This window comes from Hemitrygon akajei, chromosome 9 (assembly GCF_048418815.1).
Source record: "Hemitrygon akajei chromosome 9, sHemAka1.3, whole genome shotgun sequence".
NCBI lineage: Eukaryota > Metazoa > Chordata > Chondrichthyes > Myliobatiformes > Dasyatidae > Hemitrygon > Hemitrygon akajei.
Genome location: NC_133132.1, coordinates 137,095,427 through 137,121,061, shown reverse-complemented (window position 1 = coordinate 137,121,061; position 25,635 = coordinate 137,095,427). Strand labels below are relative to the sequence as shown.

At 37.8% G+C, this 25,635-nt stretch overlaps 2 protein-coding genes across 10 annotated transcripts in view; both read left to right on the top strand.

Moving 5' to 3' along the window:
* The window catches only part of agbl5 (AGBL carboxypeptidase 5), a 135,875-nt gene extending 123,308 nt beyond the window's left edge, over positions 1 to 12,567 (top strand). For 5 of the 8 annotated variants that reach the window (XM_073057049.1, XM_073057046.1, XM_073057056.1 and 2 more), the window contains 2 exons: positions 9,576 to 9,671; positions 10,757 to 12,567. In XM_073057049.1, coding sequence (XP_072913150.1) covers positions 9,576 to 9,647 — 72 coding nt within the window. In that variant the 3' untranslated portion in view covers positions 9,648 to 9,671; positions 10,757 to 12,567. The remainder of the gene's footprint in view (positions 1 to 9,575; positions 9,672 to 10,756) is intronic. The other 3 variants (XM_073057053.1, XM_073057051.1, XM_073057050.1) reach the window with 1 other exon arrangement.
* Positions 12,568 to 22,314: 9,747 nt separating this feature from the next.
* The window catches only part of selenoi (selenoprotein I), a 65,193-nt gene continuing 61,872 nt past the window's right edge, over positions 22,315 to 25,635 (top strand). For both annotated transcript variants that reach the window (XM_073057045.1, XM_073057044.1), the window contains exon 1: positions 22,315 to 22,527. In XM_073057045.1, coding sequence (XP_072913146.1) covers positions 22,330 to 22,527 — 198 coding nt within the window. In that variant the 5' untranslated portion in view covers positions 22,315 to 22,329. The remainder of the gene's footprint in view (positions 22,528 to 25,635) is intronic.

Below are 25,635 nucleotides of genomic sequence, written 5' to 3'. Positions count from 1 at the left end.
CTAGTGCATAAATTAGTTATTATTTGCTATATTATTTATACGGAACTTTTGTTAACGATACGGAATTGGAAGTCATTTTTGGGTTAATTTTTTTAGTAGAGCTAGCTGCTTTTTTAGGTAGCCGTCTAGTTTTGGGTTGCGAGGGAGGGGTGGGTTCTCCAGTTCCAACACTACTGACTGTTTCTTTTGTTTTCCTTTGTTATTCAGGACATGTCTCTGTTTTGATTCTACGGATCTATGTTTACATTTTTGCTCCCAGACTGTTACTGTACTGCTTGATTTTTTATATGCCTGCTACCTTCTATGCACTAACAATTGATAATGGTTAATACACTTAAATTTGTGAGCTGGAATGTAAAGGGATTGAATCATCCTGTTAAAAGAAGGAAGGTCTTCTTGCATATTAAACAACTCAAAGCTGACATTGCTTTCCTTCAAGAAACTCATATTCGTAGTTTTGATCATTCTCGGCTTTTGTCAAAGTGGGCAGGTCAGCAGTTTCATTCATCCTTTGCCGCCAAAGCTGGGGGGGGGGGGTCTCCATCCTTATTAATTCAAATATTCTTTTTGAACTCCATAATAAGATATCTGATACAAATGGCTTTTTTTATTGTTTCTGGTAAATTATATAATACTAAAGTTGTACTAGCAAACCTGTATGCTCCCAATTTTGATGATGTTAATTTTTTTGAACGTTTTTTCTCCTCACTACCAGATTTAAACTCATACTCTCTTATACTGGGTAGCGATTTTAATTGTTGGTTAGATCCTAATTTGGATCGATCGTCCTCTGTTACTAGATTACCTACTAAATCTGCTTTAGCTATTCACTCTTTTCTCTCTAATTATGGTATCTCTGATATATGGCGTTTCCTTCATCCTACTGAGAGAGATTATTCTTTTTTTTCACATGTTCACCATACCTTTACTAGAATTGACTACTTTTTACTTGATAATCAACTTATTCTATTTGTCTATTCTTGTGATTATCAGAGTATACTGATTTCTGACCATGCCCCAATTACTTTGTCTTTAAATTTTCCTGGTCTCCCTCAGAGGAATAAACGTTGGCGTTTTGACTCGACTTTATTATCGGATGATGATTTTCTAAAATTTATTAAGGATCAGATAACCTTTTATTTTAACACCAATATGTCATCTGAAATGTCATTCCAGATTGTCTGGGATGCCATGAAAGCATATTTGAGGGGTCAAATAATCTCCTATACAGCAAATCTTAATAGAAAGTCCTGTGCAGATCGATTAGACCTCATTAATCAGATTAAAGAATTAGATCAACTGTATGCTCAAACTAAGAATCCTGAATTATACAAGAAGCGTGTAGAACTTCAAACTAAATTTAATCTTCTGTCTACTCAACCTGTTGAACGCCAACTTCTTGAAAGTAAGAGTCGCTTTTATATTCATGGTGACAAATCTGGTAAATTTCTAGCCAATCAGCTGAGGCGTTCCAAAGCTAAACAACATATTACAAAGATCCGGAAGGAACATTTTACATCGGATCACTTAGAAATCAATGACGCATTTAAAAATTTTTATTCTCGACTTTATTCCTCTGAATCTCTGAATGAGAATATCTCTGTCGAGCATTTTTTAAATAATCTGAATATTCCTTTGCTTTCATTTGATTTTAAAGCCAAACTTAATGCGCCTATATCATCAGAAGAAATATCTTTTGCAATTTCTGCATTGTCTTCAGGGAAATCTCCTGGACCTGATGGGTTCCCCGTAGAATTTTATAAATCATTCTCTTCACTTCTTTCTCCTCAGTTATTCTCAGTATTATCTGACTCGTTTAAATACGGTAAATTGCCACCCTCTTTTAATGAGGCATCTATTATTCTTTTATTAAAAAAGGGTAAAGACCCAACAGAGTGTTCCTCGTATAGGCCGATTTCTTTGCTTAATGTTGATGTTAAAATCTTGGCCAAAGTTTTGGCTTATAGATTAGAAACTGTTATTCCCTCTATTATTTCTGATGATCAAACTGGTTTTATTAAAAACCGTCTTCCTTTTTTTAATATTCGGCGTTTATTTAACATTTTATATTCACCTTCAACTGGGATTCCTGAATGTGTTATTTCCCTCGATGCGGAGAAAGCATTTGATCGTATAGAGTGGAACTACCTTTTTGCAGTTTTAGAAAAATTTGACTTCGGTCAAAGTTTTATCTCTTGGATCAAACTGCTGTATCTGTGTCCTACTGCCTCTGTTTTGACTAATTTTCAGAAATCCCAGTTATTTAACCTCAAACGTGGCACCCGTCAGGGATGCCCTTTAAGTCCCTTTCTCTTTGATTTGGCTATAGAACCTTTGGCGATAGCATTTCGAAACTGTCCTGAATTGACCGGGATTTGGAGGGGGGGGGGGGGTGTTGAGCATAAAGTTTCTCTTTATGCTGATGACTTATTACTTTTTCTTTCAAATCCGTCTACATCCTTACCTCCAATGTTTTCACTTCTTGATCAGTTTAGCCAGTTTTCTGGCTATAAACTTAATTTACATAAGAGTGAACTTTTCCCAATTAATAAAGAAGCACAAGAATTAACATTTCGTGATCTCCCTTTTAAAGTAGTTCATAATCAATTTACTTATCTTGGGATTACAGTCACAAGGAAGTTTAAAGATCTTTTTCGTGAAAATCTTTTATATACTACAAAACAGAGTCTATTACAATGGTCACCTCTATCTATGTCTTTGGTAGGTCGTACTAATGTTGTTAAAATGTATGTTCTCCCTAAATTTTTATATTTATTTCAATCAATCCCAATTTTTATTCCTAAATCTTTTTTTGATTCCTTAGACTATTATTTTGTCATATCTGTGGAAGAATAAGCGTTCTAGAATTAATAAAGTTTATCTCCAAAAATCTAAAAAAGAGGGTGGCATGGCTTTACCTAACTTTCGTTTATATTATTGGGCAGCCAATATACGTTGTGCTACCTTTTGATCTTTTTTCCATGGCCAACCCGAGTGCCCTAATTGGGTGGCAATGGAGTTGAGTTCCACTAAAGATTTATCTATTTCTGCACTTCTTGGCTCTGTACTCCCTAGTAGTTTGTCCAGATTAATTGTTAATCCTCTTGTTAGACACACTTTGCGTATATGGGCTCAGTTTAGGAAATTTTATGGTTTCTATGGTTTTTCCTTTTCTAGCCCTATCTTACATAATCACCTTTTTTTACCTTCTACGTATGATTCAACATTCCATGATTGGTATAGGAAGGGCATTAGACATTTTGAAGATCTTTTTATAGATAATCGCTTCGCATCTTTTCAACAGCTCTCTGCTAAGTTCAATCTGCCTAATGCTCATTTTTTTAGATATCTCCAAATTAGACACTTTATTAATCCTTAAATTCCTAACTTCCCTGAAATGCCTGAGAAAAATGTTATGGATTTATTTCTTTCTATTACTCCTCTGGGTAAAGGTTTAATATAATTTATTCATGATAAATTAGCATTCTTACAACGTGCCCCTGCGGATAAAATTAGAATGGCTTGGGAGCATGATTTAAATATCTCCTTCTCTGATGAGATTTGGGACTTGATTCTCAAATCGGTTAATTCAACCTCTCTTTGTGCTCGCCATTGCCTTTTACAGTTTAAGATTGTTCATAGAGCCCATATGTCTAAATCTAAACTATCTCGATTTTACCCTAATATTAGTCCTCTTTGTGATGAATGCAAAAGGGGCGAGGCCTCCCTTATTCATATGTACTGGTCCTGTCCTAGCTTGGAGAAATTTTGGAAAGATGTCTTCATAACTTTATCTTATATTCTGAATCACCACCTAGAACCTAACCTTTTAATTGCTTTGTTTGGTTTTTTGGGTGAGACAGATTTACGTTTGAGTTCGACTAAGTGTCGATTATTATCTTTTGCTTCTCTCCTGGCTAGACGTTTAATCCTCCTTAGATGGAGAGATTTTGCCCCGCCCACACATGCTCAATGGCTTAATGATATTATGTCCTGCTTAGACCTTGAAAAAATTCATTATTCAGTTCTTAATTCGGATATAAAGTTCCATAAGGTCTGGGGACCTTTTATTGAGTACTTTCATAACCTCCCTTTTAACTAAGGTTTTTTTTTCGGTCCCTTGCTTTCAGCTCCTTTTTTTTTGGTAGTAGGCATTATTATCTTCTGTTTTTAAGTGTATTTACAGTTTTGGGGGTTTGAATGTCCTGATTTATATTCTCTATATTGTGTTGTGGTTGGTCTGGAGTTCTTTTTTGTTGCGGGGCTTGGGGAGGATACTAATTTTACATGTCTTCAATTTGGGTGCTTTCTCAATTATCTTTTTTTGTATTATATTGTATGTTTATTTTTGCACTGTATTAATGTTCTTCATTTTGATTTGGTTTTTTTTAATCTGTAGCGATGTAGAAAATGCATAAAAAAACTAATTTAAAAAAAAATAAGAAACATCCTCTCCATGTCCAATCTAAGCCTTTCAATGTTCAGTAGTTTTCAATAAGATATTCCCCCACCCCCACCCCCATTCTTCTAAACTCCAAAAAGTACAGGCCCAGAGGCAACAAATGTTCTTCATTAATTAAGCCTTTCATTCCTGGGATCATTCTTGATAACCTCCTTCTTGACCGTTTCCAATACCAGAACATCCTTCCTTGGATATAGGCCTCAAAACTGATCATGTTCATTACATACTGATCAAAATTTGTTCTGTATATGTATATTCTTATTCTAAGAACAACTGGTGTCACAAACTTAACGAAGCAGTAAGAAAGAGCCTTGGAGAATTGCTAAATTGTGCATGCTATTTACTCTTCTCTTTCTAACTACACTCTTCATATATAAATATATTAGACATACATCATCCATTTATATAAACTACAGAAGCTGATTCAAACACCACAGGGTGATGAAGGACTTGCACTGATACAGAAGATATTAGGATGATGCTGTTAACAATGCAACTCAGGCCACCACAAATGGCATACACTGGAGCTGACCAGCAGGGGTGTGCAGCCCTATAATCAGTAGAACCATTAAGAACACTCAGAAATGTTGATAAACATGCATCTGTTCAACAGTGCCCTTCAAAAATGATTTTAATTCCTTGCTCCTATACAGAATCCTGCTGAATGTATTGGTTGTTATTCTAACACACCAATATATGCACAAACTATATCTTTAATAAGCAAAAATTTTATTTACCCAGTAAGATGCATGTAGAAAGGTTTCAGAACAGTTGAAAATCTAAAATGAATTTTAGATTTAAATTTTTTTTAATGCATTTTAACATTTATTAGAACATAGCACAGTACAGCATAGAAACAGAACCTACATCCCGTGATATCTCTGCTGACCATGATGTCCACTTAAAATAATCCTATCTCACTGCATATAATCTGTTTCCCTTTTTTTGCCTGCCTCTTCATGTCCATGGCCTTTAAACATTGTTGTTTCATCTTCCTTGGCAGTACATTCCATGTAAAGAAAATATTTACTTGCCAATCTCTTTTAAACTTTCCACTCTCAGCTTAAAGTTATGTGCTCCAATATTTGATATTTCCACTCTGGGATAAAGACTCTAGCTATCGACCCTATCTGTGCCTCTCATAATTTTATATTCTATCAGGTTATACCTTAGTCTCTGATATTCTAGTGAAAACAGAATCAAAATCAGTTTTTTTTGTCACAGACATAATTCATGAAATTAGTTGTGTTTTGGCATTAGGGTTACTATAAATTACTATAAGTTACAAAAAAATAAATCAGTAGTGCAAAAGAGGAATAATGATGTTGGGTTCATGGGTTCGGTAATCTGATGGTAGAGGGAAATAAGTTGTTTCTAAAACATGGAATGTGGGTCTTCAGGCTCCTATACCTCCCATTTACAAACGATCAAAGTTTGCCCAACCTCTCCTTACAGCTAATGCTCTCTAATCCAGGTAACATCCTATTCAGAGCCAGTGTATGCCCTTTTCAAAGCCTTCATGCTCTTGGTAATGCAGCAATCATAACTGCTCTCAATTTTTCAAATATGGCTTTGTCAAAGTTTTCTATGGCTGCAACTTGACTTGCCAACTTTTATATTCACCTCTTTGGTCAGTCAAGGCAAGTATGCCTTTTTATTGTTGTGTTGCCTCTTGTAGGGAATTTTGGACTTGCTCCCAAAGATCCCTTTGTACATCATTGCTCCTAAGGATGCTGCCATTTACTATATACTTTCCTGTTCCATTAGACCTCCCAAAGTGGAATTCCTCATCTGTCTCTCAGCTAATAGTTCAAACTGATCTATATCTTTTGACAACCTTCCTTATTGTCCACAAGTCCACCAATTTTCCTATTGTCTGAAAACTTACTAATCAGCCCACTTATATTTTATCTGAATCATTTTAACACAGTATATGTCACGTACAATAGAGGTTGCCAACACCGATCCTTGCAGAACACCATTGGTTACAGATCTCCACCCAGAATAACAACCTTTTACCCTTTGTCTTCTATGGCCAAACCAATTTTGAATCCAATCTGCTAAGTGACCCCATGTGCTTTAATCCTCTGGATCAGCCTGCCAATCAAATAATTTACTGAGGTCCATGTGTACAACATCCACTGCCTTACTCCCATCAGTCATTTTCATCACCTCCTCAAAAGCTCATTCAATTAAGTTTGTAAGCATGATTTCCCCACTCAAAGTCATGCTGAATTCACCAGGCAAGTCCATACTTTTGCGCATGTGAATAAATCCCACCTCTAAAAATCTTCTTGAATAATTACTATGAATGAAAACTCACTCATTTATAATTTGCCAGATTATCCCTGTTGCCCTTCTTGAACAAGTAACAATTTTGCTTTCTCAAATACCTCGCCTGTGACTGGAGAAGATACAAAGATCTCTGTTAAGTCCCCACCAATTCTCCGCTTTGTCTTGATGGTCTAACATTTACTTTAACTGCTATCTTTTAAAATGCCTTGGAACTCTTCTTAATCTTACTTGTCAAGGACATTTCATCGCTCCTTTTTGCCCTCTTGATTTCCTGTTCAAGTTCTTTCCTGATTCCTTTATATTCCTCAAGGGCCTTGTCCAATTTCAGCTTCCTGAACTGTAGACATGTTTCCTTTTTCTTTTTGTCTCAATTTGTAACAACTCATTATTAAGTTTTTCAAACTTTGCCATTCTTGTCTGCCTTCCTCAAGGGAACATGTTGAGTTTCTTTCATGTTTAGTTTCCTTCTGTTGGTTTTTAAAAATTTCCCAATCCTCTTGTTTCCCCACTAATTTTTGCTATATTATGCACCCCTTCATTTGCTTTCACATTGTCTTTGACTTCCCTTCTCAGCCACGGGTATGTCATCATGCTTTAGAATACTTCCTTTTCTTTGGGCTATATCTATCCTGCGCCTTCCAAATTGTTCCCAGAAACTCTGGCCATTGCTGCTCTGCTGCCATCCCTGCTAGTGTCCCCATCCACTCAACTGTGGCCAGCTCCTCTTTCATGCCCCTTCATGTCTCTATACTTCTCAGTAGTATGGATACTACTACTTTATCTACTTTAACTTTTCTTTCTTAAATTGCAGGGTGAATATTAAGATCACCATGTCCTAAGGGTTCCTTTACCTTAAGCTCCCTGATCATATCCAGTTCATTATACTACACACAATCCAGAATTGATAATCCCCCTAATGGGCTCAACCACAATCTGCTCCAAAAATTAATCTCAGAGGCATTCCACAAATTCTCTCCCTTGGGTTCAACTTGATTTTCCCAATCTATCTGCATATTGAAATCCCCCACGACTAACATAACATTGCCTTTTTGACATGTTATTGTTAAAATGATATTGGAAATTGTACTTGGCATTTCATTATGTTTAAACAATGCTTGTAATCTAGTAAAGTGTCCAATTGACTCAAATAAATTACAATAGCAACAATTTGTTACTTTGATTTTACTTAGACTGGGAACGTCCATCTCACAACATGAGGGAGTAAAAATCTTTGTTGCGTCTCCATCGCTATGTACAAGCAATAAGGAATGGAGATGTAGGAGGATATTGCCTAAACACTAAGATTATATGTACATAATTGTTTTGTATACATGTATGCACAGTCAGATATGCAATCAGATCAATGTGTATTGATAAATCTGATGGCCTGGTGAAAGAAGCTGTCCCGGAGCCGGTTGGTCCTGGCCTTAATGCTGTGGTACCATTTGTGCTTGGGGTGGCTGGAGTCCCTAATGATCCTCCGGGCCCTTTTCACTCACTTGCTGCTGTAAATGTCCTGATCAGAGGAAAGTTTACATCCACAGCTGTGCTGGGCTGTCTGCACTACTTTCTGCAGTGCTCTGTGATTAGGGTAGTACGTTTCCCCAATCAGGATGCCCTTGCAGAAAGTCCTGAGGATTTGGAGACTCATACCGAACTTTTTCAGCCATCTGAGGTGAAAGAGGCACTGTTGTGTTATGGTCTAGGTGAGATCCTCGGTGATGCGTATTTTGAGGAGCTTTGAAACTACTCATCCTCTCATCTACAGTACCATTGATGTCAACAGGAGCTAGACTGATTCTATTTCTCCTGTAATCCACAATCAACTCCTTCGTTTTTTGTTGACATTGAGGGAGAGGTTTACTTGGCACCACTGTGTCAGGGCTTTGACTTCTCCTGTGTACATTGTCTCAGCATTGTTGGAAATAAGGCCTATGGATGTTATGTTATCTGCAAATTTGATCAAATTGGAGTTGTGCATGGCAACACAATCGTGGGTGTATAGGGAGTAGAGGAGAGGCTCAGGACACAGCCCTGGGGGGCTCCTGCATTGACCTTCAAAGGGGCAGAGGTGAGGGTGCCTGTCCTTACCACTTGCCAGTGATCGGACAAGAAGTTCAGGATCTAGCAGCACAAGGCAGAGTGCAGGCCGAGGTTTCTGAGCTTATCGTCGAACCTGGGTGGGGGGGTAGTTATAGTGTTGAATGCTGAACTGTAGTCCAGGAACAGCATTCTAACATAACCATCCCTCTTCTCCAGGTGAGTGAGGATGGTGTATAGTGCTGTGACTATGGCAATGTCTGTTGATTGGTTGTGTTGGTAGGTGAATTGTCGGGAGTTCAGTGTGGGTGGTAGCATACTGCAGATGTAGTCTTTCATTGGAATAGACTTCATTGATATTTGAAAAATGGCTGCTATATTTTAATTACTACATATCGAATAGACAGAAGAATGACAAAAACAAAGGGGGATATGAATGTAACCATTATAGATCTTGTACAACACTGGTGATATCCAGAATATGTATGATTTGAATGAAGTGTTAAGATATTTTGTTAGTTGGTTAGATATACTTTTACAAAATTCTGTAGTGTTCAATTCCTCATTTCCTATATGTTATCCAGTGGACCTGTGTTCAACTTCCAAAATCTCATCAGTAGCCTTGGGTTTTAGATGCAAACTGCAATTAATTGAAATGATCTAAGAGGATGACAGCAATGTATTTCAGCACTTGCATGAATAATTTGCTTTCAGATGAATGATGAAAGCATTAGAAATGTGAATATTTACATAGCCACTTCTATATCTTTTCCTACAGCTGCCGTTGGCAACAGGAACAGACCAGATACCTACATATAGGAAGATTTTTTCTTTTTGCACTGATGGTTGATACCATAATTATACTGTTTCTATGGTTTGTATTGAGCTGCTTTCTCTAGTGTCTTTGAGTCTGCCTGAACTGTGTGTGTATCTGGTGTCAGTTGCTGTGTTTACTTAGAGAAAATACCATCTTTATTGTTGTTGAGTTAAAATCTTGAAATTCACTGACAAAATGGTTTTGGTGGTGTATGCTTCCATAGGCAAAATGTAGCATTTCAAAACAATGGCTTCCTATTCCTTTTGAAAGCAATGTTTTATGTGCATTAAATAGAAATTAAGTTTTCAATCCATCTACAGATTTTTAAGTCATCTATATATTTTTGAAAAACATTGATGCTTGTAGCTCAAAACTAGCAATGTGCCAATGTAAGTTTTTTTTCTGAAATTTTGAAAACTTTCCTGTTATGCGTAAACAAGGTAGGCTATCAGTCCAAAACACCAGGCAGATGTTAAGAACTTTTAACACTGGTTCTTAAACTTTTCATCAGAGTTTGGATTCTTCAAGAAACTGTCCATGCTTGTAGCCACTCGTGATATATCAAAGAAGTAACAGAATTTTTTTTCTAGTTCTCACTTCCTTAAACTAAAACAATTAAAACTCATTTTGCCAGCTTAAGGCAGGCACCACTGGTGATCATCTGGATCACATGTCCTGCCCCTGCATTTAATTTTTCCTGTTTCTCAAAGTACTAAAATTGTAATGAGTATTTAAAAATATGGCATTAACAAACATTTGGCCTGACTCATAGCTATTTCTAGTTATAAATATTGTGAAATGGGATAGGAAGTAAAGGAGACGGTGCTTATAATATTCCTGTCACTTTGAAGCATTTAAAAATGGGGATGATATGTGGAGGTCTTTCTGCTGAACTTGATATTGAGCCTTTATTTCTCAAGGTCATATATCTATTGAGAATTATCTAATGTATCCTATCTGTCTGTCACTACTTCTATACAGTTTATTTTTCCAGTCCACTTTTGACAAATCTTTCTTCATTTTTATACTAGATATCTATCTATATCTATATATTTAAAAAATTGAGATTCTATACTGTTATGAACACTCCTCTCAAAAAGATGTTTTTAATATAATCATTCATTCTCATTGGTTGATACCAGCATCGTTAAAACTGGACTGACATTAGAAATGTCTGAAGATCAAATGATGGAATCATCGTGAGATGCAGAAGAATCCCAGAAGGTATTTTGATGGAAATGAATAAAGACAACTAAATGCAAATATTATCATTTTAATTGCCGCAACTGCAGAAACACAAAGTGATTTGCAGTGGATGTAAGGCATTGGACTTCAAAGAGTTGACTCAGTTATCATCAAGAAACAAATAAGTTTAATTATCGTATTGTATCTGGTTCCAAAAATGCTCATCTGTATTCATTTCAAAAGACTGCAGATTGTTGCTGTCTGCTGTTATTGCAGTCTGCAACATATTATCTAATTAATGACTTGTTACATAAGTGCCTGATTGTATGTGTAGAAAAATAATTCTTTCAGCACAGAGGTGGCCTGTTTGGTCAGGCAGTTCAGCACTATTTTTGTAGTTCGTAGAAATCGAGAGTTTGTAAAACAAACACTTTGGATTATTTGGTTTTTGTTTTATATCACTTGATCTTTCACTTCTCTACACCACCTTTATTGTTTAGGATATCGATTGGCTCATGCCTACTTTTACATCATTATGGATGTAGTTCATGTTACTTTTAAAATTTATATTGACATTTGAATATTTCTTACATTTTGAATTTAGAACTGGAATACTTTTTTCAGAGTTAAGTTGTATTCTTGATAAGTATAATTTCTGAAGTTATTAATTTTCTTACACAAAGTTAGATATTCTGCAATGTGTGCATCTAAAGTAATGTGATTGTGGAAATTATACTGGAATTCATTGTCATTGTTTTGGGATACTGTACATCCAAGTTAAAACATTCCAGTTATTTGAATTGTACTGTGATTTAAGACATTATTTTGCTATCTTTCAAAAATAGACATGTAAATGTAACTTTAATTGTGCAACAGATATTCATCTGAATTTGTAAATCGTTTCAGGGAAATTATTCTCTGTAACAAATGATTAATAGTAATGATTACATGATTAGTTGTGGTAACAATTTTTAGCTAAAGGAACAGCAAACTGACTAACTGTGAAACATTCCATCATTTTGATTCAATGTTAAGTATTTGAGTGAAACTTGTATTTGATTGTTTTCCACCTGTCACTTAATTGTATATGGTTAAAAATGATTTATTTATTTGTACAATTGAAGATCTCATTATAAATTTGAGAATATTAACTTAAACTTTTTTAATAATGATCTTTCTTCAGTATGGTATATCTAACAAGATATTGTTAACAATTTTTAATTTTTGAAAGAATGTTTGGGCTTTCTAAAGGAATTTTAACACTTTGCACAATAGTTCAAAATAAAGCCAGTTCATTAACTGTGAAACAAATACTTCAAAACTAAATTTGAAGAGCTCAAAAACACTACTTTAGGCAGTCTTTTCCTATTTCTCTATCCCACATACCACACAATAAACTAAACACTTTCTTCTTAGATAACAGGTTTTATTTACATATGGTTGAAAAGACATTTTCTGAAGTTCAAGATAGCAGGTTTTGGTCTGAGCAATGAGGCCAAAAATAAGCACTTCTCTTTGTGGTCACATTGTGCTGATGCAGTCACAAAAAATGTCAAAGGATATTTTATGATGTAACTTGCATTTACAATGGACACTATACATACAGATAATTTTGTCTATTAAAACTTGCTACCAATTGACAATTTTCACTTTGACTACAGATGTATGTAATAAAAATGTGTTGCAGAAGATTGAATTTGGGGTTGTTGTCAAGATTTGGATGATAAGATTTCCACTTTGTACGTAAAGCAACTGAATAAAAATATGTTCAGAGATTTATTTCTTATTGTTCATATTAACTACTGGGGCTCTTGCAAATGGTTCAGAAACAAAGCTTTCCCAATTCTTCTTTGCAGAAGTAGAAAATTTGAAAATAGTGTAAGCTTTATTCTGCAAAACTAAATTCTAACCAACGTTAAAGACGTGCTATGTGGAAATAGTAATTTGCTTGAAAGCATATAACTGTTAGAAAACCATGGAAACTGAGAACATGGTTGAAGTTAATTTGAAAAGCAAGAATTTGTTTTGGTGCAATGATCTGTTTTTGCTTATATAGTGCCTATAAAAATATTCCCCCCCCGGGAAGTTTTCATGTTTTATTGTTTTACAATACTGAATCACAGTGGATTTAATTTGGCTTTTTTTGACACTGATCAACAGACAAAAACTTTTGTGTTGAAGTGAAATCAGGTCTCTACAAAGTGATCCAAATCAATAAAACACAAAATAATTGATTACATAAGTATTCACCCCCTTTAATACGACACACCAAATCATCACTGACATAGCCAATTGATTTTAAAAGTCACATAATTAACTAAATGTGTACATTGAAAGTGTTTCAATTGATTGCAGTAAAAATATATTTGTATCTGGAAGGTCCAACTGCTAGCGATTCTGTATCCTGGCGAAAACTACACCATGAAGACAAGAGAACACTCCAAGCAACTCCATGCAAAGGTTATTGAAAAGCAAGTCAAGAGCTGTATACAAAGAAAATCTCCAAGTCACTAAATATCCCTTGGATTATAGTTAAGTCAATAATCAAATGGAAAGAATGTGGTACATCTGTAAATCTGCCTAGAGTAGGCCATCCTCAAAAGCTGAGTGTCTGTGTAAGAAGGGGACTAGCAAAGAAGGCCAAGAGACCCATGGGAAGTTGGGAGGAGTTACAAGCTTCAGTGGCTGAGATGGAAGAGGCTATGCGTGCAACATCAGTTGCCCAGGTGCTTCACCAGTCGCAGCTTTAAGAGGAGGCCACAGTTGGAGAAAAAACTCACACGAGTTTGCCAGGAGGCATGTGTGAGACTCTGAGGTCAGGTGGAAGAAGGTTCTATGGTCTGATGAAACCAAAGTTGAGTTTTTTGACCATCAGACTGAACGCTATGTTTGGCATAAGCTAAACACTGCACATCATAAAAACATCCCAATCCCTAATGTGATGCATGGTGGTGGCTGCATCATGCTTGGAAATGCTTCACTGCAGCAGACCCTGGAAGGCTTGTGAAGGTTGAGGTTAAAATGAATGCAGCAAAATACAGGAAAATCCTGGAGGAAAACCTGTTGCAGTATGCAAGAGAACTGCGACTTGAGAGAAGATTTGTTTTCCAGCAAGACAATCACCCCCAAGCATAAAGCCAAAACTACACAAGAATGGCTTAAAAACAACAGAGTTAATGTCCTGGAGTGGCAAGTCAGAGTCCAGACCTCAATGCAATTGAGAATTTGTGGCTGGATTTGAAAAAAGCTGTTCACGCACGATCTCCACACAATCTGACAGCTTGAGCAGTCTTGAAAAGAAGAATGGGGAAAAATTGTAGTGTCCAGTGGTGCAAAGCTGATAGAAACCTATCTACAGAGACTCAAGGCTGTAATTTCTGCCAAAGGTGCATCTACTAAATACTGACTGAAGGGAGTGAATACTCATGCAATCAGTTATTTTGTGATTTATATTTGTCATTAATTTAGATCACTTTGTAGAGATCTGTTTTCACTTTGACACAAGAGTCTTTCTCTGTTGATTAGTGTAAAAAAAACTAAATTAAATCCACTGTAATTCAATGTTATAAAACATGAACCCCCAAGGGTTTTTTATAGGCACTGTATCTGCTCTTCTGAGATATAGCAGGTTGTGTATTTGGATTTAATAAAAGCTCTAATTCTAGTAACTCACTGGGTTAGATTGTGTTCCCCATTAGCTTGTGAACTTCTGTGTCATTTTGGGGAAAAAGTTAGAGATCAGATACTAGCACACCTGACAATCTTCAATGCCAAATAACTCGGCACCATGACTGAAGGCAGAGTAAAATTTTTATTAATTTGAAGACCTCAAGGTTTTCTGATCTATGCAAGTTGATGCTGTATGTTGAGCAGCCTATTTATTTGAATGGGATCACTGACCAGGATTGAGAAGATATGTCTCGCTAAGGACTTGAATTTTTTTCTTTAATTTATAGTTTTCTATTATCACAAATGTTTGTTTATTTAGTTTTAAATAGATTTTAAATTTTTATTAATTTAAATCTACTTAAATTATTTTAGTTTTCTAATTATCCAAACTATTCAAAACAGTTAAAGAATTTTCATAGCAGTAAAAATCGATACATTCTGAGGGTAAGGTTTGAGGATTGGCCATCTGAGGTTGCATTGCCAATCATGGAATATCTGCTTGAGGTATGACCGTGAGGTTGCAAGATATTAAGTGCAGTCATGTGAATATCTCCCCAAAATGCATCCTACTCAATCAAATGTATTTCATGCAATCTGAGGCAATTGAACAAATCATCCAGTTAAGTCAAGAGGAGCAATATAAATACTAAACACCTGGAGCTCTGGAGGAATGAGTGTGTACCTCTGCAAGTCATTGTCTGAAACAACGAGAGCAGAATGTATTTGTGTGGTGCTTAGCTTGGCCAGGGTTGACACTGTTTCTTTCTGCAGAGCTCTTAAAAAAACGACTGCAACTGCCATGTTCAAATCCTATCTGATTTGGAATTTTCTGTGATTTTAAACTAGTTGAATTGAATTGACTTTATTACTTACATCCTTCATATACACAAGGAGTAAAAACTTAAAGTTATGTCTCCATCCAAATATACAATTTATAGTAATTTGTATTAAATAGTATGTACAACAGGACAGTCAATATAACATAGAAATACAATTGTATCAGCATGAATTAATCAGTCTGATGGCTGGTGGATGTCCCAGAGCCTGTTGGTTCTGGCTTTTATGCTGCGGTACTGTTTTCCTGGTGGTAGCAGCTGGAACGGTTTGTGGTTGGGGTGACTCGGGTCCCCCATGATCCTTTGGGCCTTTCTTACACACCTGTTTTTGTATTTTCCTGAATAGTGGGAAGTTCACATCTACAGATGCACTGGGCTGTTCGTACCACTCTTTGCAGAGTCCTGTGATTGAGGGAAGTATAGTTCCCAAACCAGGTCGTGATGCAGCCAGTCAGGATGCTCTCAATTATGCCTGTGTAGAAAGTTCTTAGGATCTGGGGACCCATACCAAACTACTTCAACCGTCTGAGGTGAAAGAGGTGCTGTTGTGTGCAGACAACGTGAGCTCCTTGGTGATGTGTATGTCGAGGAACTTAAAGCTGTTCACCCTCTCAGCTCCAGATCCATTGATGTCAATAGGGGTTAGCCTGTCTCCATTCCTCCTGTAGTCCACAACCAGCTACTTTGTAATAAAACAACAAAAAAATAAGCTTACTGAAATACTGAGATAGTAATAGCAATTTCAAATTAAATTTTTAACCATTCCACTTAGTGATTACTTATGACAGACAGAAAGACATACTTTATTGATCCTGAGGGAAATTGGGTTTTGTTACAGTCGCACCAACCAAGAATAGTGTAGAAATATAGCAATATAAAACCATAAATAGATAATAATAAGTAAATTATTCCAAGTGGAAATAAGTCCAAGACCTGACTATTGGCTCAGGGTGTCTGACACTCCGAGGGAGGAGTTGTAAAGTTTGATCGCCACAGGCAGGAATGACTTCCTATGACGCTCAGTGTTGCATCTCGGTGGAATGAGTCTCTGGCTGAACGTACTCTACTCTGAACGTAATGTGCCTAACCAGTACATTATGGAGTGGATGGGAGACATTGTCCAAGATGGCATGCAACTTGGACAGCATCCTTTTTTCAGACACCACCGTCAGAGAGTCCAGTTTCACCCCCCCAACATCACTGGCCTTATGAATGAGTTTGTTGATTCTGTTGGTGTCTGCTACCCTCAGCCTGCTGCCCCAGCACACAACAGCAAACATGATAGCAGTGGCCACCACAGACTCACAGAACATTCTCAGCATCGTCCGGCAGATGTTAAAGGACCTCAGTCTCCTCAGGAAGTAGAGACAGCTCTGACCCTTCTTGTAGAGAATGTGTGTACATTCTTTTGGTCTCCAAAATGCTGAAATAATTTAGGTTATCAAAAAATAGTGTTACTTACAAGAATATAAATGATATTGAAGAATTCTTGCATTCAGAACAATGAATGCCATCTGTTTGCTTTATTTTAACAGAAAATAACTTATTACAAATGATCACAATTGATAGCTAAGGTAGGCATGAGTATTTTGTTTACTTAATGATGGTGGTAAACTGTTTATAATGGTATAGTAGACTAAGCTGGATGAAAGTGGGTAATTTGTTTATGTTTCACTTTGATACTTGTATCAGAGAAGCCAACTGAATCTTATTTATTGACTTCCAGCCCAATCAGTGAAAATGCACTGGAAAACATGTACAAGAAGGATTAGAACTAAGAATAGAACTAGCTCATCAGTGAAATGCCTTTCTAGGCAAAAAATCACCACTTCCAAAAAAGTTTTCTGACAGGAATATGAACAACACACACGAATGTGAACAAAATCTGTATGAAGAAATCCTTCTTGTATATCAATCCAGCTGTTATGCCTACTGTCCCAGGGATCAACTCATTGCAAGCAGAGATAACAAAGTACAATGTAGCCACCTACATGAAGGAACAGCTTATTATCGAAAATGCAATAGACTGAAACTCAGAAGACGCTTTTACTTAATCCCCTTCCAAATAGGCGAGCAGATCCTCACAAATTCCACACAACCTTTGTCTAAGATCATGTTACAGATTTCAATGCACCCAACTATTTTCATTGGCTTCTTGCAGGGAGGGTCTGGAGGAGCACAGAAGTAGGAAAGCAGTGAGACTTTGTAAAATTTAATACTGACATAATCACTTTTTTCCACTTCTTCCCTGTCAGCTAATCAAAATGAACTTTGGGGATTGTGTTTGTGATAGGGAATGGGATGGTGACAGAGCCGGCAATAGAGAGTGAGATGTCATGACTGGAACAAGAAAAGCAGCTGAGAAAGCTGGCTTCAGAGAAGGAAAGCAGTGATTGGTAGTAATTGGGTCTGGTACCATCTGTTACAGGACATAATGAATTAATTGAGATAGTAATTTGGATAAAATATACACAAGAGAAGGCTTAGGTTTTATTTAGCAATTCCATATCGAATATCTAGTTTTTGGAGAGTGAGTCAGAGTTCTGCAGCACAGAAACAAGACTTTAAGCCCAAGTTGTCCATGCTGACTAATACATATCAACAAATACACTCAAAAACTTCTACAGATGTACTGTGGAGAGCATTCTGACTGGCTGCATCACTGTCAGGTACAGAACGGCTACTGCACAGGACCGAAAGAAGCTGCAGAAGGTTGTAAATCTAGTCAGCTCCATCTTGGGAACTAACCTACAAAGTAGCCAGGGCATATTTAGGGAGCGGTGTCTCAGAAAGGCGGCGTCCATTATTAAAGACCTCCAGCACCCAGGGCATGCCCTTTTCTCACTGTTACCATCAGTTCGAAGGTACAGAAACCTGAAGGCACACACTCAGTGATTCAGGAACAGCTTCTTTCCCTCTGCCATTCAATTCCTAAATGGACATTGAAGCTTTGGACACTACCTCACTTCTTTTTAAATATATGGTATTTATGTTTTTGCACATTAAAAAAAATCATTCAATATATGTAATTGATTTACTTGTTTATTTATTATTATGTTTTCTCTCTGCTAGATTATGTATTGCATTGAACTGCTGCTAAGTTAACAAATTTCATGTCACATGCCAGTGATAGTAAACCTGTTTCTGATTCTGATGTATATCCAAGCTAGTCCCACTTCCTTATATTTGTCTCAAATCCCTATAAACCTCTTCTCTCCAAATACCTGTCTAACTTTTTTAACATTTTAATAGCACCTTCCTCCTTCTTCTGACAGCTTGTTCCATATATTCACAACCTTCTATGTCAACAAGTTTCCCAGTCACCTTTCCGGCTCTCAGCTCCACCCCAACCCCTCCGGTCTTCTCCTATCATTTCACATTTTGCCCTCCCACTCCTACTTTCAAATCTCTTACTATCTTTCCTTTCAGTTATTCCTGAAGAAGGGTCTCAGCCCGAAACGTCGACAGTGCTTCTCCCTATAGATGCTGCCTGGCCTGCTGTGTTCCATCAGCATTTTGTGTGTGAAGTTTGACTGAGGTTCTCTTTAGATCTTTCCCTCTCACCTTAAAACTATACCCTGTAGTGTTTGATTCCCTGATGCTGCGGGAAAAGACTAACCTTACACCTTATCTATGCCTCTCATGATTTTATAAACCTCCATAAGTTCATAGCTCAGATTCCTGCCCTTCAGTGGAGGAATTCAGCCTCACTGGAGGGCTCAAGCCCTCCAGTCCTGGTAGCAATCTTGTGAATCTTTCTCACCATTTCCAGCTGAATGCCATTCCTCTTTGAGCTGGACAACTGGAACTGCACTCAATACTCCAAGTGGTCTCACCAGCCATTTGTACGGCTTCAACATGACATTCCAACACCTGTACCCCTTGACCTATCTAACACGCCAAATACCATCTTCGTCATGCTGTCTCCTTTCAGTATTTTGAAGCTTATACGAGACTTTCCAGAGCTTTGTTGTTAGTCAAAATTGCTATCCAGTGACAAAATGGAACATAACCTCATTCTTCATTTTTTGTCTTTGAAACTGATCATCCACTGTAATACACTCCTCTCCCATCACTGGAGATATTCTCATTCTATGATACTCTGGTTCAACTTCCATGTTTATCAACACTCATTTCTTTTCCCATTTCACGTTGCTCATTATGTGACTTCCTCTGTGGTGAAGAAACCAAATGCAGATTGGATGAATGATTAGATTTCAGCACCTTTCCATTTAAAGTGATACTAGCTGGTTCTGGTGAAATCTCATCGGTCTGAAAAGGACTGTTTTTCTCCATCCCCAGGTGCTGCCTGGCCTGCTGAGTATTTCCAGTGTTTGCAGTTAATATTTTTGTTTTTCAAACTGGTTCAATCAGCATGAATTCCAGTCAATCTGGGATGTGACCAGTCTTTTGATGAATCAGAGAGTCGGGCTTATAGATGGTTCTTTTATTAGGTAAAGTTTTAAATTTAGAGTAGCAGCGATAGTAGTAATCATAAGAATAAGAATAATGATAAGCTTACTCTGGTATCTGATTTTAACAATACAATACTGTACCAAAGTCTGAAGTAGGCTAGGTTTTTTAAAAATATGGTTTCAGATGGAATGATGAGAGGCTTGATCTCAATATCAAGGCTGTCTGGGATTGCCTGGAGAGACAGAAGCAGGCAAGACAGCCAATATCTGCAAAAGAACTGGAGTAAGTTCTTCAAGATGCTTGGAATAACCTACCAGCTGATTTTCTTATAAAACTTGGGATCAGAAGTGGAAAGATAGAGCAATTTGAGTTCCTGGGTGTCAACATCTCTGAGGACCTAACCCGTACGTAATGTATTGATAGAGCTATAAATAAGGCAAGACACATGCAATATTTCATTAGCAGTTTGAGAAGATTTGGTTTGGCAACTGAAACACAAACTTTTGCAAATATACCATGGAGAGTATTTTGACTGGCTGCATCACCATCTGGTATGGGGTGTGGGGGGGGGGGGGGTGTCTACAGCATAAGATCAAAATAAGTTGCAGAAACTAGTCAGTTACATCATGGGTACCAGCCTCTGTAGTTTCCAAGACATCTTCAAGGACCAGTGCCCTAGGAAGGCAGCATCCATCATTAAGGACCCCCACTACCCAGGGCATGCACTTTTTACAGTGTTACCATCAGGAAGAGGTCACAGAAGCCTGCAGGCACACACTCAGTGATTCAGGAACAGCTTTTCCTGTCTGCCATTAGATTTCTAAATGGACGCTGAACCTATGAACTTATTACTTCTCCACACATCTCTGAGCAGTTGGTGAGCACCAAGCTGGTTGAGATCATGTTATACCGGACTTCCCATGACAAAATTTAATGGAACAATGTATCTCAATAGGATAGCGTTTGGAAGAAGAAATGGGAATCACTGCCAAGGAGCTGGAAAAAGTACTTCCTTGAGCCCTCTTAAACAGATTTGGAACAGGCCAAGGACAATATATAACCACCATTTTTAATATAACTGGTAAAATATACATAATACTGGTATTTCACTACAAGAATAGTTCTCTGATGAAATTCAAGGTCTATTAACACAATAAATAAATTTCATACTTAGTTGCTTATTTACCATATTGCAACAGCAACCATCCATTGAAACTATTTTGTTGGCTGAAAAGTTTTGAGGATCTCCTTACATTGTAAAATTTGCCTAACAGAGCATGTCCTTGTTGAATCAATAAACTTCCAAGACCATACCTCAATACTTCCTTGTGCAATTGGATCCTCAATTTCCTCACTTGCAGGCTCCAGTCAGTACGGATTGGCAACAACATCCCCTCCACTATCTCCATTAGCTGTGGAGCACCACAAAACTGTGTGCTTAGCCCCCTGCTCTATTCGCTTTATATGTATTACTGTGAGGCTAAGCACAGCTCCAATGCCATATTCAAGTTTGCTGATGACACCGCTGTCATAGGTTGAATCAAAGGATGTGACAAATCACTATTTAGGAGGGAAATTAAAAATCTGGCGGAGTTGTGCCGCAACAACAACCTCTCACTAAATGCCAGCAAGACCAAGGATATGAGTCTCCAGGAGGAGGAAACTGGAGGTCCATTAGCCAGACCTCATCGACAATTGGAGGTGGAGAGGATCAGCAACGATAAATTCCTTGGTGTTACCATTTTGCAGGATCTGTCCTGGGCCAAGCATAAAATGCAATTATGAAGAAAGCACGGCACTGCCTCTACTTCCTCAGATGTTTGTGAAGATTTGGCATGACATCTAAAACTTTGACAAATCTCTATTACTGTGTGGAGGACAGTATATGGACTGCCTGTATCGTGGCCTGGTATAGAAACACCAATGCCCTTGAACAGAAAATCCTACAAAAAGATAATGAATAAGGCCCAGTCTATCATGGGTAAAGCCCTCCCCACCATTGAGCACCTCTACATGGAGTGCTGTCGCAGGAAAGCAGCATACATCATTGGAGAATCCCATCACCCAGGTCATGCTCTCTTGTTGCTGCCATCAGGAATAAGGTACAGGAGCCTTAACTTAGAGCCTCTTAAACCAGAAGGGATAACTTCACTCGTCCCTTATCTGTTTCTACAACCTATGAACTCACTTTCAAGGACTCTTCATGTCATGGTCTCAATATTTATAATTTATTTATTAATTTTTCTCATTTGTATTTGCATTGTGTTGTCTTTTGCACATTGGTTGTGTGTCCTGTTGGGTACAGTCTTTTATTGATCTATTGTGTTTCTTAGATTTACTGTATATGCCCGGAGTCGTATATGGTGACATGCGTGTACTTTGATAATAAATTTACTTTGAACTTGTAATCATGCCTCTTTTTACAGAAAATGATTGATTTAAAATAAATATACTACCAGGAAATCGGGTTGCTAAGATCAAGACTGACTGATTACAATTTAGAAATTAAATCTGCATTCCTGCAGAAAGGTGTTAAAGTTGAAAGTGAGGTGTATGCGTAAGTTTGAAGATGCTCTGCCTCACCCTAGGAGAGGCGCCGTGCCCTGTAGATGGTGCTGTGTGTGGATGGCCCGGATTTGAGGTTGGCGCCACTCCTGACCGCTGCTCCGCTCATTGTTGCCTCGGATATCAATGCGGGCACACCAACTGCTCGAGTGTGGGGCCTTCTGAAGCTGTACTCGCTGCTAGTCATGTTTTCCTACGAGTATGTCACGGAGGAGCAGCTGGCCGGCTTCGACAAATACAAGGTAAAGGCGCGCTGCCGGGACCTAGCCAGCTCACATCACGTTAGTAGCCGGTAGAATGCTGCTCACCGGCGGCAGGGATCGGTGTCTACCGGAGAGGGGCCTCCCTCCTCACCGTCACCCCACACAACGCCTCCCCATTCTCCCCTTCCACATCCCCATCCTCCGCCTCCAACACAACGCACAACCCCCTTTCCACCAGCATCTCCCCATCCTAATCGCCTCCTTCCTCCACCCTTATCCACAACTCCCCCACATCATTCCCGATCACACCCGCTGCCACTCTCTTTCTTCCTCCCCACTTCCGCACCTCACACCTCCCCCTTCTCCCTTCCCTGTCCTATAACATTCCTGACCACATCATCACCGACCGCATCCACCTGGCACGTTTCCCCAATCACCTCCCTCCTCCACACACACCCTCCTCCGCCTTATCATACCCGCACTCCCATTGCCCTACCCTTTTCCGTCTTGATAAGGGTGCTTGGTCCAAAACTTTAGCTGAAGGTCCTGTAAAAACAAACCCGCGGGCATTAAGCAGGTTAGGCAGCATCTACGAAGGAAACTAGTCGTCCGAACAGGCTCTAGATTTGCAGTGCAGCTGAAGGATCTCGACCCGAAACGTCGTCTGTTTCCATATACGGATAACACCTGACCCGCTGAGTTTCTCCAGCAGTTTGTTGCTTAATTTCTTGTGGGCGTTCGTACTCTACACCCGGTGCATCCCATACTCGTCTAACGTTTTCTCCTACTCCTTGCGTCTTTTTTTCCTTGAAAGTAGAAGATAGCCGTCTTTGCCGCTAGGTTTTATGCAAATTAGGTCCCTGGTCTTTCTTCTCTAGAAAGTTACTCATTGAATTCTCTGTAAGATTAGTTCCTGACTGTCTTCACTCTGAAAACAATGAGACCAAGATATCTGAACCCTTAATGGACTATGGAAAACAATTTTCTAGCCTGCATTGTTCCTTGATTTTTTTTTGCTTTACCTGCTCTTTACCTTACAACTACTTTTCTTGCATATTGTCTTGTGGATTGTGACATGAGATTAACTAATGACACAAAGTATAAATCGTCAAACTCAGCAGTTTTCAGCAACACGGGAAAAGTGAAGGGTTGTCTTTAACCACTCCCAAGCCACGTTATTGCGTCCTCCCACCCAATTGTACTCTACTCCAGTCTCAATAAGTCCATCTTTTTATTTGGTCACAGGCATAGTCTATACATGACTGATCATAGAGTCAATTTTCTATTTGACCCTGAAGTGAATTTCCAACTAATTTTGTCACAGACGCAGCCTACACCTGTTTACCATTTTCCACCTCTATTCATTGACGCAATTTATATTTGAAAGTTTACTGTGAGATCTTGATGTTCACAGAAATACATGCTGAATTTTTTTGGTTTCTTGTCTTCATTTAATTAATTTTAGCATTTTAACTTGGAAATATAATGCAGCATGAAGAGGTGATTTTTATTTAAACTGGTATTCTTGTTCTGTGATAGTTCAAGACAAATCAAGCAATCTTATTACGAAATTGGAACTGCTTGTGTAGGTTGTTATATTTCCATAACAATGCCAACGCGGTTTAATAATAGCAGGCAGCCCTTTCCATTGTTCATGGATTTAAAATGTTTACTTGTCCCTGGAACCATTTTGTGTAGCAGTCTAAATTGTACTAATTTCAGAATTAATCAGAACTTTTAAAAGACCATAATGATTTTTACGTCAAATGAGTGTATTCAAACCTAATTTTGCAATGTATATGTGAATTATTATTACTAGGTAGTGTTGGTAATCCTTTTCTACTCCCAACAGTAGTGCTGCAAAGATCTTGTGTTATTAAAATGTGGTTGCTGTAAAGGGTCACTAGTTCATTTGTTTGGGAAGGAAATGTGTTTAGGCCAATGTGAGATTCTAGACTCTTGACATTTTACTATTTTCTGCATTGGGCAAAGGGATCAATCAGACATTGTGCAATAAATTGTGTGGTCTTGTCTGTGAAGTTCATTTCCTGTGAATAAATTTAAACAAAACCTCTCATCTCCCAGCAAAAATCAGTTGTCTCACATGGGTGCTTTTGTTAAAGGTTCATACAGTATATTTTGATGAATTCAAAGGTGTATTTGTAAATAATTACATCTAGTTATTATAAAATATCGCACCAGTTGGCATAACTGTATTTTTAATATGTTCCTTAATAGTTAATGTGAGTTTTAAATTGAAGACTGTGTGTGTGTGTGTGTGTGTGTGTAAAACTGGCAAAAAAAAATAGTTTAAAAATTGGTTGAGTTTTGGGTAATAAAACATTGGACTGCATGATTTGCACCTCCAATCAAAACAATAAGACTTCAGTATCAGTTCTACAGTGGCCCTAACTAGCAGACCAAGTGTAGTTGAGTGTCTTGAAATGTGTTTGTAAAATCTTTCTAAAGAAAAATAATTGCAGGAAAAATTAAACTGCTGGAAGAACTCAGATTATGTAGCATCTGTGGAGGAGATGGTTGATGTTTTGGGTAAAGACTAGCCAGGACCTGGCTTTTCCCATTTTTTAAATTATGCTAGTTTCCAGCATCTGCAGTCTCTTCTGTTTCCAAAAACAAAAAGTAATTGAAATTCTGTTTTGAATTCGCTGAATTTTTATTTTGTCTTTAGGATATGTATTGACAAACACTCTTGAGTGAACTGTTGTTTCAGCGGCAGAATATATAGATACAAATGTTAGTAATTGTTGCATTTGTGGCTCCTCAAACACTTGGTGCTGATATCTGCAGTAGGAGGCATTCTGTCTGCTGAGTTACCAGTTGACTGAATTTGCTCTCTCTACTGCTGATTACATGCATAGGGTTGTTGAGTTATATTCCATTCTTGAAATTTCATAAGTTGAAAGAAGGAAACCTGCTTGGTGATTATCGTATTAAAAGGGATCAATGATCAACTTTATTCGCCATATACATCTACATGTATTAGGAATTTGCTGTGGTGTGTTGGTCAGGGTGCGACATGCCTTAAAACTTATTGTAATTGTTAAGTACCCCGTAACTGTGTGTCAGACCAGCAAAGATAGAAGTATCCGTTGGAGTCTGGTAGTACCAAAACTAAAGGTGTTTATT